Here is a 16,676-nt window from a genome sequence, read left to right as displayed (position 1 = left end):
AAAATGGTTTGCTGACTTTTAAAAAACAGCCACTCACCTGTCCTACCATCCAGCGGTATGGGTATAGTCAGACAACCCGGGTTCACCGGCTGTACTCTCTGCCTGGCGCCAGCATCTTATGTGTGAGCACCCGGCTGTGACAGCTTGTGGCTTCAAAGCTGGGTGCCCACTGCGCCTGCGTGAGTAGCGCTACGCATTGTGAATGGTCCCCTATGTGTCCCAGAAGACTGCGGGAGGGGGGTGGAGTAGAACTTCCACTTGTGATGGCCTAGATGGTCAGAGCGGAGGTTGGAGCAGTTACCTGTCAAAATCAGATACATGCTCCCCAAAGCTTCCAATTGTTCACAGGGAGCGGGGGACCAATCCTCTAATCTACATATACAATTAAAAGTAAATGCAATGTAACTTTACATTGTTACAATGTCATTTCACACAGGGGAAACTACATAGGGTATATCTTTTACATTTAAAATTCCAAAGTATTTAAACATGAAAAAATGACAACACCATACCAAGGTTGTTACACCAACACTAAATGTGTAAAGCTTGTTGACATTTGATTATCACACCTATATGAACCTGTTGAATAGCTTTTTCAAACACATAAGCATTTTATAAACATCGCCCCCCATTTGTGGCTGTAATGGCTTTCTCCAAGATTTAGGGGTGTGTTTGTGGGAATTTGTGCCCAATCAGAGAAAGCATTTGAGAGGTCAAGTACTGATATTGGACAAAAGGACCTGTCTTCCAAATCCCAAAAGTGTTCAATATAGTTGGGATCAGTGCTCTATGCAGGCCATTCAAATTCCCCTACACTTCACTCATCAGACCATGAAGGAAATTTACTAAGACTGGAGCAGACAGAGTGTGGTGCAGCTGTGCATAATAACCAATCAGCTTCTATTGTCAAAGTTTAATTAACCACTTGCCCGCTGCCCTATAGTAGAACTACTACTACAGGATGGCAGGGCTGCGCAAAGTCACGTATATATATGTCATTTGCATTTCCGGGTAGGGGGCATGCGCGCACCACCCTACCCGCACCGCCATTGGATGCCACGGATGTCAATCACCGGGTCCTGGCCAGAGATTCTCTGCCGGCCGAGAAAAACTGACAGGGCAGAGACCTGTGTGTAAACTACACAGGTCTCTCACTTGCTAGCAAAGACATGCTGCTGTGTATTTCTCTGCACGGCACAGAAGAGAAATACACAGCTGCATGTTTTCCTAGTAAAACACACACAGCACATAATGTAAAACAGACACAGCACACAGTTAACCCTTTGATCATCCCAGATGTTAGCCCCTTCCTGCCCAGTGTCACAAGTACAGTGTCAGTGCTTTTTATTTGTACTGATCACTCTATTAGTGTCATTGGGATGTCAGTGGAAGTTAGTCAGTTTCCACCCAGTGTCAGAATCCCCGCTGCAGTCCTGCAGTCCCGCTATAAGTCGCTGATTGCTGCCATTACTAGTAAATAAAAAAGAAATAAAAACTCCAGTATATATACCGCCATTTGTAGATGCTATAACTCTCACGTAAACCAATTAATTTACATGCATTGGGATTTTGTTTTACTAAAGACATGTAGCACAATACATTTTGGCCTAAATTTATGAAGAAATTAGATTTTTTTATTTTTTTACTGGATATGTTTTACAGCAAAAAGTCAAAAATATTGTTTATACTGTTTTTTATTTTTTTCAAAATTGTTGGTTTTTTTTGTTTATAGCGCAAAAAATAAAAAACGCAGAGGTGGTCAAATACCACTGAAAGAAAGCTCTATTTGTGGGAAAAAAAAGACATTTCATTTATGTACAGAGTTGCATGACCATGCAATTGTCACTTAAAGTAATACAGCAAAAAAAATGGCCTGGTCAGGATGGGGGGTAAATCCTCTGGAGGGCAAGTGGTTAAACAAGCTGAAGTTAGAAGTGGTTTGGTTACCATGTACAGCTGCTCAAAATTATGCCTGCTCCAGTTTTTTGTACATCCTTCATGATTTTACTGGCCTGAGTTTAGACATTTAAAATCACATGGGGGTGGAAGATGTGTCTACATACCAGAGGTCATATAGCATAAAACTCTTCAAACTTACAGTCATCAGAGAAGAGCGAAGAAAAATAAAAATATGTAAGAAAAGATCCTTGGTTAGTCATTCTCTTTACACAGATGTCTATGATGCATGGTGTGACAGCTTGCCTACAACAATCTAAGTACCAGCAGATTGAAAGAGATCGTCACTGGAGCGGGCTAAGGGAACAGTTAACCTTTTACACACACACACAAATACACACACACACACGCACACTAGCCACCACCAACAACTGTTTTATTAGAAACATACGAGTCACAGCCTTTGATTTTACAATTCTGGTCATTAAAAAAAAGTCTGTACTGCTTACTGTCATGCCCACAAGAGTATAACAGAATTTATGTATCTATATTCAAAGAGAAAAAAAATGTTCTTTTTAATTTTTGATTAGAGCATTCAGAATTTTTTTTTAACAATTTTGAAATATCATTTAATTGTAGAAATAAAGTGCAAGAAAGTAGTTACAGAAAACAATTACAAAACAGTCAATAAGTAAATCTACAGTAAGATTAAAAGCCATACATAAACTTTTACTTCACTTGGTCTTTGGTTTCTATGCCTACATTGCAAGTCCACTGATGAGTCACTGGCTCTCAGAAACATGACCCTCTCAGTAGCCATAGTGGCTTCAATGTCAAATGGCAGTTGCAGCTACAAACTGTGCCATCTTTTCTGGTCCCTGGAGTGGGCATCAAGAGAATTAATGCAACCAATCAAAGGATGTGAGGAGTGTGCTGAAGGGGTGTTGAAATGACTAACCCAGGTTGAACATCTGTTGGTTGTACCAGCATTTTTGTTTGACCTGAGCCCATGTCATGTTTTCCTGCCCCATCCCAATTAGTATCTCCATTTTTCCAAGAACCTTAGTACGTAACCCATCACAGAGACTTCGGGACCAGCAATTTTGCCTTCCCAAGTGTCTCAGATTGCATCTAAAGGTCCTCTCACTGGCCTGTTTAAATGGTGAAAAGCCTGTGGACTCCTGGGTTACCTCTCTGTTGGTAAACAGCAGATAAGGCATCCATTGTTCCCTGTGACTCCACAAATATCCTCAGCCCCAATAAAACACACACACAGGCTTTTCATTTGTGGGTGGTAAGGATTAGCATTATCTGTTTTTCTACAGAGATCCTGCATCAAGTCAGATACAAATGGTACAGCAAATCATCAATAATCATGTACGCTCTGAGAAAGGATATTACAAAAGCATCTGGGTAATGGGTGGCACAGTCCACTACTGTCATGATGTATTGTTTGTGTAAAATGCTGGAGATGGCTAGCAGCCCAATGGTATCCACTATCATCTTCTTAACAAGTTCACTTACAGCCAAATGCTGTAGGGGAACCCTACAAACATCACCTGCCTTGCCAATCTGCTGTCAGTTAACACAGGATCAATAGTAGTTGGCTCTGTCTGTAAGCATGTTAGGCCAGAAATAAATTTGCATCTCTCTGACCCTGATCGTATTCATTGGTTGGGTACAAGAGCTGCCCTTTGATAATTTATGTCTCACGGTCTTCAGTGGGCAGATCCCCCCTGTACAGATTTAAATTGTCTCAGTATACTTCTTGAACCCACTTCAAAGGAAGGCTGGAAAGGCAGGCTTCTGAGCTTCTACAGATGTGGGTAAGTGCTATCCCAAAGGCCGGACTACTAGTGGCAGTCAACTATCCTGTGGCAAATAAAAAAAGCAGATGAGGCTCAGCAGAGACTGAGTATACAGGATCAAATCCAGGAAAGGGGCTATGGGGTACCATGCCCTGATTTGTGACCAGAAACTGTGCCTCAGAAGCTTTGGAAGCACTACAAGTGACTGCTAACATTGGAAATACATTGTCATTAGATACATTGTTAGTGGGTAACTATGCATGTACAGTGGTCATCAGACCTCATATTTGTATTCATATTTATATTGCTATGCAAAACTGAACACTGAGCAAATGTAAACCTTTATCGTAATAGATTGTCAACACAGAAGTGTAATAGACTTGACAGATTATGTGACTACAACTATCAGGGTATACGTCTAAAGTAAAGTACCACAATTTTCAATAAAGTCATACTGTATACTCACTCTGCATGCAATATATTTTCTACTAAATGTTGTAAAATGACAATATAAACAAAGGTCTTTACCATTCCAGCTCTGCGTGCAATCACCGTATGGAAGTGCCCATCTGAAACTTTCTTCATTGTGGTTAGCTTGTATGTTCCACTGCCCAAGTTGTAGGAAAACCTCATCCTCTCTTCTACAATCTCCAAAGCAAGGAATTCAGCTGTATCACCAGTCTGGTTATCATAACTGTACAGCAATAATGCATTTGGTTTAATGGTAGAAAACTTCATATAAATGTAATTATTGTTGGAGTCCAGACTGGGAAACTCCATGTAGGAAAGCTCCTCAAATCCATAACTATTTAATTCACAGTGTTTTCCAAAGACACCTATACAACAATGGAAGATAAAAAGAAAAGACTGATAATAAATAGCAGGTCCATGTTTGCACACTTCTGTGCAAGCTGCTTCCAACATTAACTTTCACCACTTAAGTGCTATAGATGACTTTTTGTTAATGCTCCTTTACATGTTTGTATCTAATATACTTTAACTAAATATGTGCCAGTCAAATATACCTGTATTACTCTTAGGACAGTATGACATGATATATAATGAAGAACAACTAGAACTCTAACAAATGAGTTTATGCGTAACAAATGTTGGTAAGGACAAATCAAAGCACTGCCCTTGGCACTATTCACACACATTCTTTAAAAACCGAGTCTTGGAATTAATTTGTCAGTTAAGGATAACACCTTCTATTCCTCTTACTTCAAACAGCTAATATATTTCTGCACAGTGAAATACTAATAAAAAATATTTTAAGGGTACAGTTTATTAGGACATGACCTATGCAAATCCTAGGATAACTAATCATGCCTAAATATGATTATAATCTGACAGAGAGAAGCATTTGACCACAGATTTACTACACCACATATTCATGCACTATAAAATAAAGAAAGGCCTAAAAAAGTAAAAAAATGCTAAACTTTCAGCTCACCAAACATCCAGACTGGCTAATATTGCACACAGAGTAGAGCTTATTTATAAAATGAACGTGTTTGTAAACCCTTATATATCCACTGAAGTGATTAGCTTCAGGTGATACACAGAGATGACACAAACCCTAAATATGTTGTATCTGTTTATCTTCAGGACTCTCTTCTCTACAGCGTTCTAAAACACACAGATAAAAGGCTGTTTCTCAGCTCTAAAAGGCAAGGGGCAAGGGTCTGACATCTCACACTGCAAAGCACTGAGCATGGAGTGGAGTGTAATCTGAGACCTGAGTGTAGGGCATGGACACATCTCCCTCTACACAGTCACATAGGGAAATAGGCACAGTGGATGATGTCAATCAACATTGCTGTGCTGGAGAGAGGGCTGGGCAGACTCCCGGCATTCTGTGATATGGACATAACCTGTCAGAAGTGACTCATGCAGATAGCAGAGTGAGATTTGGATTGAGGCAAGTACACACTATAGAGGGATATATCTTTTACATTTTTCATTTTAGAGGTTTACAACTACTTTAAAGCCTAAGCACAGCCATGTTTAGCTTTGCATAAAGTGGATAAGAGTTAAAAATGTCTCTCTGATTGCTATTTCTACCTGTGACCCCATTAGTTGTCCCTCCTAGGCTCCTAGTTTCACCAATCAATCAACACTACCCTGTTTTTAACTCTTTAAGTAACACAATGAGAACAGTATGATCTGGCGCTTAACCAAGACCAATTGTAATGTAAACAATATATAAGGGAGTCCTTATAAGTCCTAATTACTCCTACAAAGTCCTTATAAGTCCTAGAATTCCACAAGATATAAAAAATCCAAAGAGGCACTGGAGACAGCCATCTGTAGAGTGTGACCAACTCTGTTGGGAAGACAGTAAGGGAAGAACAGGAGGCGCCAGCTAAGTGCAGTATGTGTATAAGGATGGTTTATTAAAAGAGGTTAAGAACACTCACAAGATGGCTAAAAACTTCAGACTTATCAGATAGTAGGTCCTTAGCTTGCTCCTTTAGCAGGGTCCACCACTGTCATCTAGTCTGGAAGATGGGAGAATGGAGCCCCGGGACGCCCTGTGTACATCAGGAACTGCACAGGAACCAGCGTGGAACGCATGGACGGACGTGACGTCACCAGAAGGAGGAGAGGATTGGGACTAGTATAAGGCTATCAGACTATGTGCTCAGAGCTGCTTGCTCTTTCTAGAAGCCAGGCCAGCCTAGATGACAGCGGTGGACCCTGCTAAAGGAGTGAGCTAATGACCTACTATCTGATAAGTCTGAAGATTTTAGACATCTTGTGAGTGCTTTTAACCGCTTTTAATAAACCATCCTTATACACATACTGCACTTAGCTGGCGCCTCATGTTCTTCCCTTACCTCTAAGTAACAAAGCCCTAGTTTTATAATATAACTTGCACAGATCATGCTCTCCATCCTTAACCAGCTTAGTGCTCAACATCATAAGAAAATATTGAACAGATTACTAAAATAATGGAATGCTAATATCAAATAAAAAGGTCTTAATTTCTTTAAAATACAGCATTTTTATACACAGCTGGCAATGCAGTAAGTTTTCATACTTCCATACATTCACTGCTTTGTCATTAGTTTTTGCAGAACTATGCCATTCACTATTTTTTTTTTGCAATAATTTTTCATTTAAGACATAAATGTCTAATTTGTTGAATTAGCTCTATGCACCATTTCTTGAACCAAGTATTTTATCTTAAGATTTTTACCAGGATGAGATAAAGTGAATCACTATAACAGCAATTTAGAGCCAAGACTCAAGTAGAGAATAGAAAATAAGTACAAGAGATGGCCTCATTATGCAGGTATTTGTTAATGTTTTTCTTCCATTGCAAATGTAGTCAAATGTAGCTTCCTGCACTTCATTAATCATATTCTGTCTCTCATTCCTTCTGTTTTTTAAGCTTTCTTTCACATGGAAACCAATAGAAGTATTTCAGAAAGATGAACTTGCTTCATTTTTCATGTGAACTTGCTGTGCCTGATCTCTTCTTTAGTGTGTTATCCAAAGAGACAAAATATATGATTCAATTATATATAAAAAAAAATATGGGGGAATTTGGCTTACCTCTTATACAACCTCATTAAACCTTAAATCCTGTTCTTATAAATTTTAGTGAAGTGTATGAAATAATCTTGTTAAAATTCAAAGTAAGGTCATCTGGATATGTAGAGTTCTGGCTTATCTTTAATGAATATGCATATTTCTTTATTTCTTTGTAAATGTTGATGGCAACAGATAGGAGTTAAAGCATAAAATAGACATTTCTGACATTATGCACTTATTTTGTCACCTTTTTCAGTTTGGACATACTTGGTGTTAATGTGTATTGAGGCAAAATTCCATTCCTTATAAAGTTACAGAGCCTGGAAAATGTGAGCATACCACTAGAAACATTTGATTTTTAAGTGTGAATGCAAAATAAATACTTCCTTCACTGGGCTAAAATCTAATTAAGTGGAGAGGCTGTTAACTGGTTTTATAGGCCCATTTCAACAAATATTTAGTATTCAGGTAAAAAGTCCAGATATTGCCTGGATTGCATTGCTGCTGTGGAGAACATTTAAGCAAAATCTGCTAATTTTCAGGGCCATAATCAATTCATGCTCCATTAATTTTTTTTAATAATAGGAGAACAATACCCTTAATAGTATAAACAAACCATTTCAGATCTGTTAAAATATTGAATAAAAGATGCATATACACATAATGCTAAGGTTTCATGTGTTCTTGACCTCCATCCCTGAATTGACAGGGCCCTAAACACTGGTACCACTAGGTACAGCGTTCAGCCACAGCCTGCCACAGAATTTGACAGACTGCCTGCTACAGGGCCTGATGCTGCACCTGTCACTCCAAGGTGCATTAAGATGATGGGAGAGAGATACTGCAACTGGACAGTGGTGTGTGCAGTGGGCCTAAAATGTAGAATAAAGGATAAAACAGTAAAAACAAAAAGTAAAAAACAATAATGTTCCACCATAACAATGTCTTATTTAGTTCACAGTTAATTTATTCTCAGTAGTATTATTAATTTTTTTATTTTGTATTGTTTATGTGTTTTTGACTGTTTTAGCACAGATTTCAGGTCATCATTTGTGAACTGATAAGGAGGATAGGTGGTTTGAGAAGTACACCATGGAGGTAAAATGTGTGTCTTCCATGGAACAGCCTTGTTAAAAGCAAGAGAAATCTAAAGTTTACTATTATCTAAAGTTCACCATCAGTATTGTTTGTTTTTCCATGATAAAGAAAACCTGTCACAAACCTGGACAATTAAAACCAAACATATGATAAAAAAAAACATAAAATCAAAACTTAGCCTTTATCAAAGTGCATGTCAAATAATTAGTAGATCTGGAAACAAAATTAGCGGAATGTATATGAAAATAGCCAGTCTAGTAGCTAGTGAGGATATCCATCACATTAAAGGACCAAGAGGGGTACTAGTGCCCCGTACACAATATCAGGCTTTTTTTTAGTGTATTTAGTTTGAATTGCCCAGGTTTTGATAGGCTTACTTTAGGCTTATGTTTCCTCTTACTGGATACAGAGATCTCTGAAAGTCTACACTCTCAAAAAAAAATTATAAACAGAATATTGTGGAAAATGAGCAAATAACAATTGGCCAAGGTGTTTGCAAATCAATCCTGGACCATAGCAAGAAATATCCAAGCAAAATCGTTTAACAAATATGATCTAAAGTCCATTCTAAAGCAGTCCCCAAGCATGTGTATTGGCTATAAGTCCACAACCTGATTTATTTGAATGTGTATTCAAATTTCTTCTAGTTCAGTAGCAGAGCTCTAACAAGATACATCTTGGAAGATTTCCATTGTTGCCTTTTTTAACAACCAATAAGTAAGTATGTACTGCAAATGATATTTAATTTCTTTATTGCCTTGGCTTGGGAAAATGGCATTGTATATGGCCCATTTAGAGATATGGCATTGTACAAATACAATGAAATCTACACTCTAACACTTTTTTTTTAAATTATGTTTTTCTACATGTAATTCAGACACAGTAGGAATGAAAGGTTTCCAACTTTTCAGTTATTCTTACTGAAAAACAAACTTACATGGAAATAAACATATCTTTTGCTTTCTATATCTATATTTGGCTTCATGTCCTAAAATGATGACTTATTTAGAGCAATGTCCTTTGTTTCTCCTAGGCTCAACAACAATGTCAAGATAACTAATTAACTGCCCTTCCCTTCATTCTTCCAAAAAGCTCTGATGACCACACTGATAAATAGGGTTGTATGCACACAGAAAGGCTGGAAGCACACACCAATGGTTATGAGGTAACTGCTTTATGAGAATATATATCTCTGGCTTTCAGGGGAATGGAAAGAAGTGATTTACCAGACTGTGTCTTCCAAGATGTATGAAGACATAGCTCTAATTATTTAAAGACATCTCTCTTTAACTTTCTCAGCTGTTTTCTTTCCAAAAGTCGATCCTATTGGCACTTTAAAAATATTCTTGTTCCAAGTCTGTATTATTTAAAATTAGGGATGAGCTCTAGTAAAGGTGATAGAGAAACTATGTGACTTCATAAGTTTTTGTTCTTGTAAACTGAAGTGTATTTGGATGAGAATTGTGATCATGACCATTTTATTATTTTAGAGTTTATATATTTTAATCCATTTGGCGTATTCCAGGTGAGCTATGGGAAGTTACTAGTGCAGGCACTTTTTGTGTTGTTTACTAAGGTCAAAAGTATTTTACTGCATAATTCAGATGAAGGTACCGTATTTTCCAGCGTATAAGACGACTTTTTACCCCTTGAAAATCTTCTCAAAAGTCGGGGGTCGTCTTATACGCTGGTATACGGCATACTGACACTTTTTAGGGGGCGGCGAGGTGCCGCCGCCGCCCCCCCCTTCCAACGGAAGGGACACTAAGTACAGGGGTGGGCAGGGGCTGTTTCTTACCTGGCTCCGGTCCCACGATGATCTTGTCCAGGAAGCGCGGCTGCTCCTTCAGTTTGGCCACTGGATGTTCGCGTGGCTGCTTGGCTCCGCCTCCTCACCGGTGATTGGCCGCCAGAACTGTAGCTCAGGAAAGGCACACAGGCAGCCAATCACCGGCGAGGGGGCGGAGCCGAGCGGCCCTGCGAAAATCGAGTGCAGGAGCAGCAGGTAAGTGTTCAGTGTAGAGGTGCTGCTGCAACCACATATGCTGTCTGCAGCAGCACCATACTAGAACAGGGTCAGCAAGTGTAATTGGTGTCAGTGGGAGGAATAGTGCCCCATCATTGGTGTCACTGATACCAATGATGGAGCACTACTCCTCCCACTGACACCAATGATGGGGCACTATTCCTCCCACTGACACCAACGATGGGGCACTATTCCTCCCCCCACTGACACCAACGATGGGGCACTATTCCCCCCCCCACTGACACCAATGATGGGGCACTATTCCACCCCCCACTGACACCAATGATGGAGCACCATTCCTCCCACTGACACCAATGTTGGGACACTATTCCTCCCACTGACACCAATGATGGGGCACTATTCCCCCCACTGATACTAATGATGGGGCACTATTCCTGCCACTGATACCAATGATGGGGCACTATTCCTCCCACTGATACCAATGATGGGGCACTATTCCTCCCACTGATACCAATGATGGGGCACCTATTCCCCCCACTGATACTAATGATGGGGCACTATTCCTGCCACTGATACCAATGATGGGGCACCTATTCCCCCCACTGATACTAATGATGGGGCACTATTCCTGCCACTAATGCCAATGATGGGGCACTATTCCTCCCACTGACACCAATGATGGGGCACTATTCCTCCCACTGACACCAATGATGGGGCACTATTCCTCCCACTGGTGTGCATTGGAAGAGGGGTAGTCTTATACGGCGAGTATAGCCCAAACACTACATTTTAGCAGGAAAAGTAGGGGGTCGTCTTCTACGCCCAGTCGTCTTATACGCCGGCAAATACGGTATGTGCGGTGTGAAAAAATAAGTTTTTGAAGTGACAACATTTGCACCAAATATGTTCTTTCTGGCCCAATTTCACAATAACATTATTACTATGTAACAAGTTCACACTTTTTTAGATAATGTCATTGTAATTAAATAAATGTCATTAGGAGCTGATTATATGGCCAAATATTTTAACTTTTGGGAGATATGATATAAATAAAACCTGGGGAGTATAGTGAACCATAAAGATATTACTGAACTCATTTTACAGTGTGACAGACAGCAGAAATATTATTTTTTTTGTGTGTTGTCTGAAGTTCCTGGGCCTCACAGGGGGAGGGGAAATGGGATGTATCTCCATATAGAACAAAGGCAGCATGGCTCTGTGTGGCTGGGGAAAACCAGTCCAGGCCACATCTTAGCAGGAAGTTGGGGGTGGGGACAATTGCAGGGCCATGTGGACATTTTGTTGGGAGAGCTGGAGTCATGATGGACAGGGCTACTCCTGCCTGAGCCTTAACTAGGAGATGCTTGGAACTGTACTTTGCTTTGTACACTGCTGGCTGGTGAGTCCCTGGATCGCTACCCTGTGAACTGACCTCTGCTGAGTGCCCGGACCTCCTGCCTGCCAGAGCTACCTACTGCTGTGGGCCCTGATTACCTTGCCTGCCTGAATTGCCCTCTGCTGTGCCCGGGCTCTCTTTGCCTCAACTGCCCTTGGCTGTGTGCTAGAACTACCTGCTGTTGTTGTGTGCTGAGCAGGGTCGCCCCTGCTGCTGTCCGCTGTGAACCAGGACATCCCTGTTGGACCCGTGAGTTTATGCTCTCCTGTTTTCCCTGAACTGTTCTTGTACTCCCACTCCACCTCCCTGTTGGATTACAACTACTACAGAGACTCACATCACCCCCCTGTTTGGATTATAAACTGCTGTAGAGACATTTCAACTTTGCCTTGGGGCTGGACTACAAGTATTTTGGACTCTTTCTCCCTGCACTACTCCCCATTGAGTGACTGTTGTCTGTTTTAATAAAGCTTTAAGTGTTTGCCATCTGCCTTGTGAGTTCTGACCCGCTTACCCTCCGTCACAACAGTCTATCACCCTACCTGAGTATACACATTCCTAATAAAGATAGTATGTTGTTTACAGGCTTCTCAACACATGGTCAGGCTGTAGTTGAAAATCAATCTCTGTGTAAACCAATCAACTATATCTACAGTTAATAAACTCTGATCTGATGAGACAGGTGTCCAAAAAGGATTAATTCACATATTCACCAGCACACCATGGATCTTCAAATGTTGTCCAAAAGCTTTTATTGCAGAAAGATCACATCACAAATGTACAAGTGTAATGTATCAGAACAGCACAGGACCCCTTTGTCAGGCATGTCATGCCTGACGAAGGGGTCCTGCTTGGCTCCGAATGTTTCCAGTATGGATACCAGTATTTCCAGTATGGATGTCACTGCTGGTTGTCACTGCAGCACCCACTACTGATGAGCCCTGTTTCCAGGAACATGTGCGATGGGAATATAGACAAGCAGTCCCAAAAGGTTGTCTTTTCAAAGGAATAACTGAAAGTATATCTACTCACCAAAAGGACAATGACAGTAATATCCATCTATTCCACTTTGGCAAGATCCCCCATTAAAACAAGGGTTGCATTCACAATAATTAATAGCAGATTCACATAGTTTACCTAGCAAAAAAAAATGTGATTGAATTAATCAAATATATATATAAACATATAAGTATATCATATAGTTCAAGAGTCCTAAACATTAAAAAATGTAACATAGTGCTATGCAGTTACTGGTCAGGGCAAGTCTACTTAGCGATTGCATAATCAGAACTGTGAATAATAACATAAGAAATCACACTTCAAGGGTTTCAGTTACTACACCAAAGCCACTGGTATTTGGTACATTGTATAGACCATATACACTGCTATATGGTATTTAGAAAGATACACTATAGCAAGAAACATCTTTTGTACTGTACTATTCTATTTTAAAGTATCTAAAATTTTTACTATTTGGACTGAGGCTAGGTTCACACTGTGGCGGGTGGTCGTGGGTGCGGGAATCGCAGTTGTTCCCGCACCCACAACCACCCTCAGCCAAAATGCACTCTTCCGTAGGTACAAATGCACCATGTGATTTCCCTTCAGCCACATGTTGAAAATGCTGCAGGCATCTTTTTTTGTGGGAATCTCAGGCACAGCAGCCCATTCAAATAAATAGGATGCCGTGCATGCGCAAATGCAGCCCACAAACCCATTGAAGTATGAACCTAGACTAAAAACATATGTGCAGCATACAGCTTTATTACTAAGGAGCAGAAAATGTACGCTTGGGGACAAATCTTATAACACAAATGCAACCTTAACCAAACATTCACTGCAGGTATGTCAAGCACTGTATTTTAAACACATACACTGTATAATAATACACAAGGTAGATTTACCTGCAGTGAATGTTTGGTGAATGTCACATTCACTTCTTTAAAAGTATGTCCTCTAGTAAAGTGACTGTTCCCTTAGCTTAGTGAAAATGTGAAGCTGTGTTTACTTAACATCCCTGGGGGTATTCCCGAGTGTAGCTCGGGGTAGAGTTTCAGTACCACAACTGGTAACCCTGAGCTACACTCGGGCTTACCATGCGGCGTTGCTCAGGGATTCCCTGCAGCGCTGACCTTGTCCTTCGCTCCCGCGATGTGTCCCCTGCAGCATCCCTGGCCATCTCCTCCGGCCGATGCCGGCATTTGGCTTCTGTGTTCCTGTCCCTGTGACGTCGGGACGTACGGGTGCCCGAACCAGCGGCAAATTTGAATTTTTTTAAAAATTTTATTTTTTTTAAAACGATTATTACATAGCAAAACATTGCTGTTTCAAAGCATTTCTCATACATTTTGTCCCTACTGCTTTGTCCTGTGCCCTGCCTGCATTTTGACTGTTCTTTCTGCCTGGAAACTGGGAAAAGTCCATGGCGTCCAAAAGCGTCCCTTTAGGTCAAAATCGGTTTTAGACCAGCTAGAGAACAGCGATAGTAAATCAGAACCACTTGCAGAATTGAGTGATAATGATTCGTGGGGGAAATTCATCATCAAACACTGAAAATGATACTTTGCTCAGTGATGTGCGAACTTGGCGCTATATTTAAAATTTCAGTGTTTTTGGTTTGATTATATTATTGAATTAAATGTATTATTATTATTTTATTATTTTTTATGATTATTTATTAAATTATAACTTATGATTTCGTGTTTCAAGTTTTATCATATCCGGAATGTTTACTAGACTCTTGTTTGGATAGATTTCAGTGAGTTATTCCTAAAAATGACAGGCCTAAATAAAAAAAAACTGCATATTTCCATGCAAAATAATGGTACCGCTTTCAGCACCAAAAATCTGAAATAATCATACCGCTAGGGAGGTTAAATTAAACAACACAAAATGCCAAAAAACACTGCGTTTTGATTTCTATTGCACATGATCGGGCATCTGAAATAAACATTCACTTTGCTAAGTAATCATTCTTTACTGCTTTAGAAAATCTCTCACAATGTTTCAGACTTGCTATCAACATTGAAATTATGCAAAATGAAAACAAACAGCTATTTTCTGGTCCCCAGATTTGTACAAAATCTCATAATTTTGAATAAAAAAAATACAGGTTAAAGTGGTAATAAAGGTTCTGCATTTTTTTTTAATAACAAACATGTCATACTTACCTGCTCTGTACAATAGTTTTGCACAGAGCAGCCCCAATCCTGTCTTTCTCAGGTCCCCAATCAATGATTCTGGATTCTCCCCCTTGGCCAGTGCCCCCATTACCAAGCAAGCTTGCTATGGGGGCACTGGTGCATGCTCGCTCCCGAGCGCAGCTCTATGCATCCATAAGACACATAGAGCCGCGGCTCTGCCCTGGCCCCGCTCTCTCCTCATTGGCTCATTGGCAGTGATTTATAGCAGTGGGAGCCCACTGCTGTCTCAGCCAATATGGAGAGGTAGTCCCGGGATAGCCAAAGCTCTCATGCACATGATTGAGAGGGGGCTCAGGTAAGTATTAGGGGGGCTGAGGGGGGAGCAACACACAGAAGGTTTTTTATTTTCATTCATAGAATGCATGGAGATCCAAAATCTTCAGCCTTTTCATTCTTTTTAATACTGTATATCCGTATATTATTATTATTATAATACAGAATTTATATAGCACCAACAGTTTACACAGTGCTTTACAACATAACATCCTCTCTAACAGACAATGGTTGACTTTGCATCACCTCTGAATTTGAAGAGAAAGGTGATATCTAAAGTAAAGCATGCCAATAGTGGATGGTATGCAGAGCTAAGAAGAGATTTTACCCTGAGATGACAGGAATAAAACAGATCTGCCAGATTATGTGAGGAAATTTTTAAAGAAGTGAAAGTTTTACAGAACCAAATAGTAGGACTTCTTATTGTGTTAGAATTATCCTGCATGTGTGGTGAAAGGAATGATTAACATAGCATCAACATAGTAGTCCTATAATAGTAACAAAATAAATGCAAACCCCCCTCCCAAAAAAAAAAACAGTCATATGACATATAACCAAATATTGTGCTTTCACCTAAAGCCCAAATCCAACCAAAACATGGGAGTTGGGAAACATCATAGCCTCTTTAAGGTTTTTACATGGCTGAAAAACGTGCTACTTTAAAGATAAGTCCATTGTAAATGTGTCTGCTGGTTTTGCGGAGAGGATATGACCTGAGACATGCCCAACTTCTCTGTGATAACAAGACTCCCTCTTTTGGCCTGTAGCAGCCAATCTATTTTTCTGTCTATCTAAGGTACCAGTGACACTTTCACTGGAGTTCCTGTCTCCACTCTCATTACAGTACTGATTATGTTACTTAGCTTTATTACTGTGGAGATTTTATTCAAGTGGATGGAGCTAAAATATCTGGCATCCACCAAAAAACCTTTCAAGCACAGTATAAGTGCCCCTATAAGCTTCAGCTGCATTTTGCTGAGTTATCTTATTTACGTGATTTTTTTAAACATTAATACATTTCCATCTATAAAAATATATTACAAAATGAACAAAAGGGAAAATAAATTTACATTTTTTATATGTAAACCTTCACCAAAAGAATGTGATCGCTAGATTTGTTCCTGCTCAAAAAGCCACATTTTAAGTGCGGATTTCCATCCTAAGTCCAGTTTATAAGATAATTACAATTCCACATGTTGAGAAATTTGCAGGCTATCAAACTGAATCATGAAGTGGACAGGGAATGTTTGAAGGAGTATGGTTCCGATCTGTCAAATACTTGGATCCACAGAGATTTTAGCAACTAAATATGGTAAAACTTCTAAAGCAAGGATTCATGTTGATTATGGAATAGTTCAGCTATACAGATAAAAGCACAAGCGTGCACAGATAATGAAGAGCTATATATTAATATTCATTGTACTTTCTGGTCTATATAAATACCAGGACAGTTTGACCTCTGGCTCACTTGCAGG

At 39.8% G+C, this 16,676-nt stretch overlaps 1 protein-coding gene across 1 annotated transcript in view; it reads right to left on the bottom strand.

Annotated features, from left to right (window-relative positions):
• The window catches only part of FAT4 (FAT atypical cadherin 4), a 373,279-nt gene that overhangs the window by 50,195 nt on the left and 306,408 nt on the right, over positions 1 to 16,676 (bottom strand). Inside the window, exons 10-11 of the mRNA XM_089672185.1 lie at positions 12,758 to 12,862; positions 4,233 to 4,540 (exon numbers count right to left, since the gene is read on the bottom strand). Coding sequence (XP_089528311.1) covers positions 4,233 to 4,540; positions 12,758 to 12,862 — 413 coding nt within the window. The remainder of the gene's footprint in view (positions 1 to 4,232; positions 4,541 to 12,757; positions 12,863 to 16,676) is intronic.

Source organism: Staurois parvus, unplaced genomic scaffold (assembly GCF_062004578.1).
Source record: "Staurois parvus isolate SC_StPar_1 unplaced genomic scaffold, SC_StPar_1.0 ptg000122l, whole genome shotgun sequence".
Classification (NCBI taxonomy): Eukaryota; Metazoa; Chordata; class Amphibia; order Anura; family Ranidae; genus Staurois; species Staurois parvus.
Note: the sequence above shows the minus strand (reverse complement) of the source record. Positions and strands in the feature narration are given on the sequence as shown.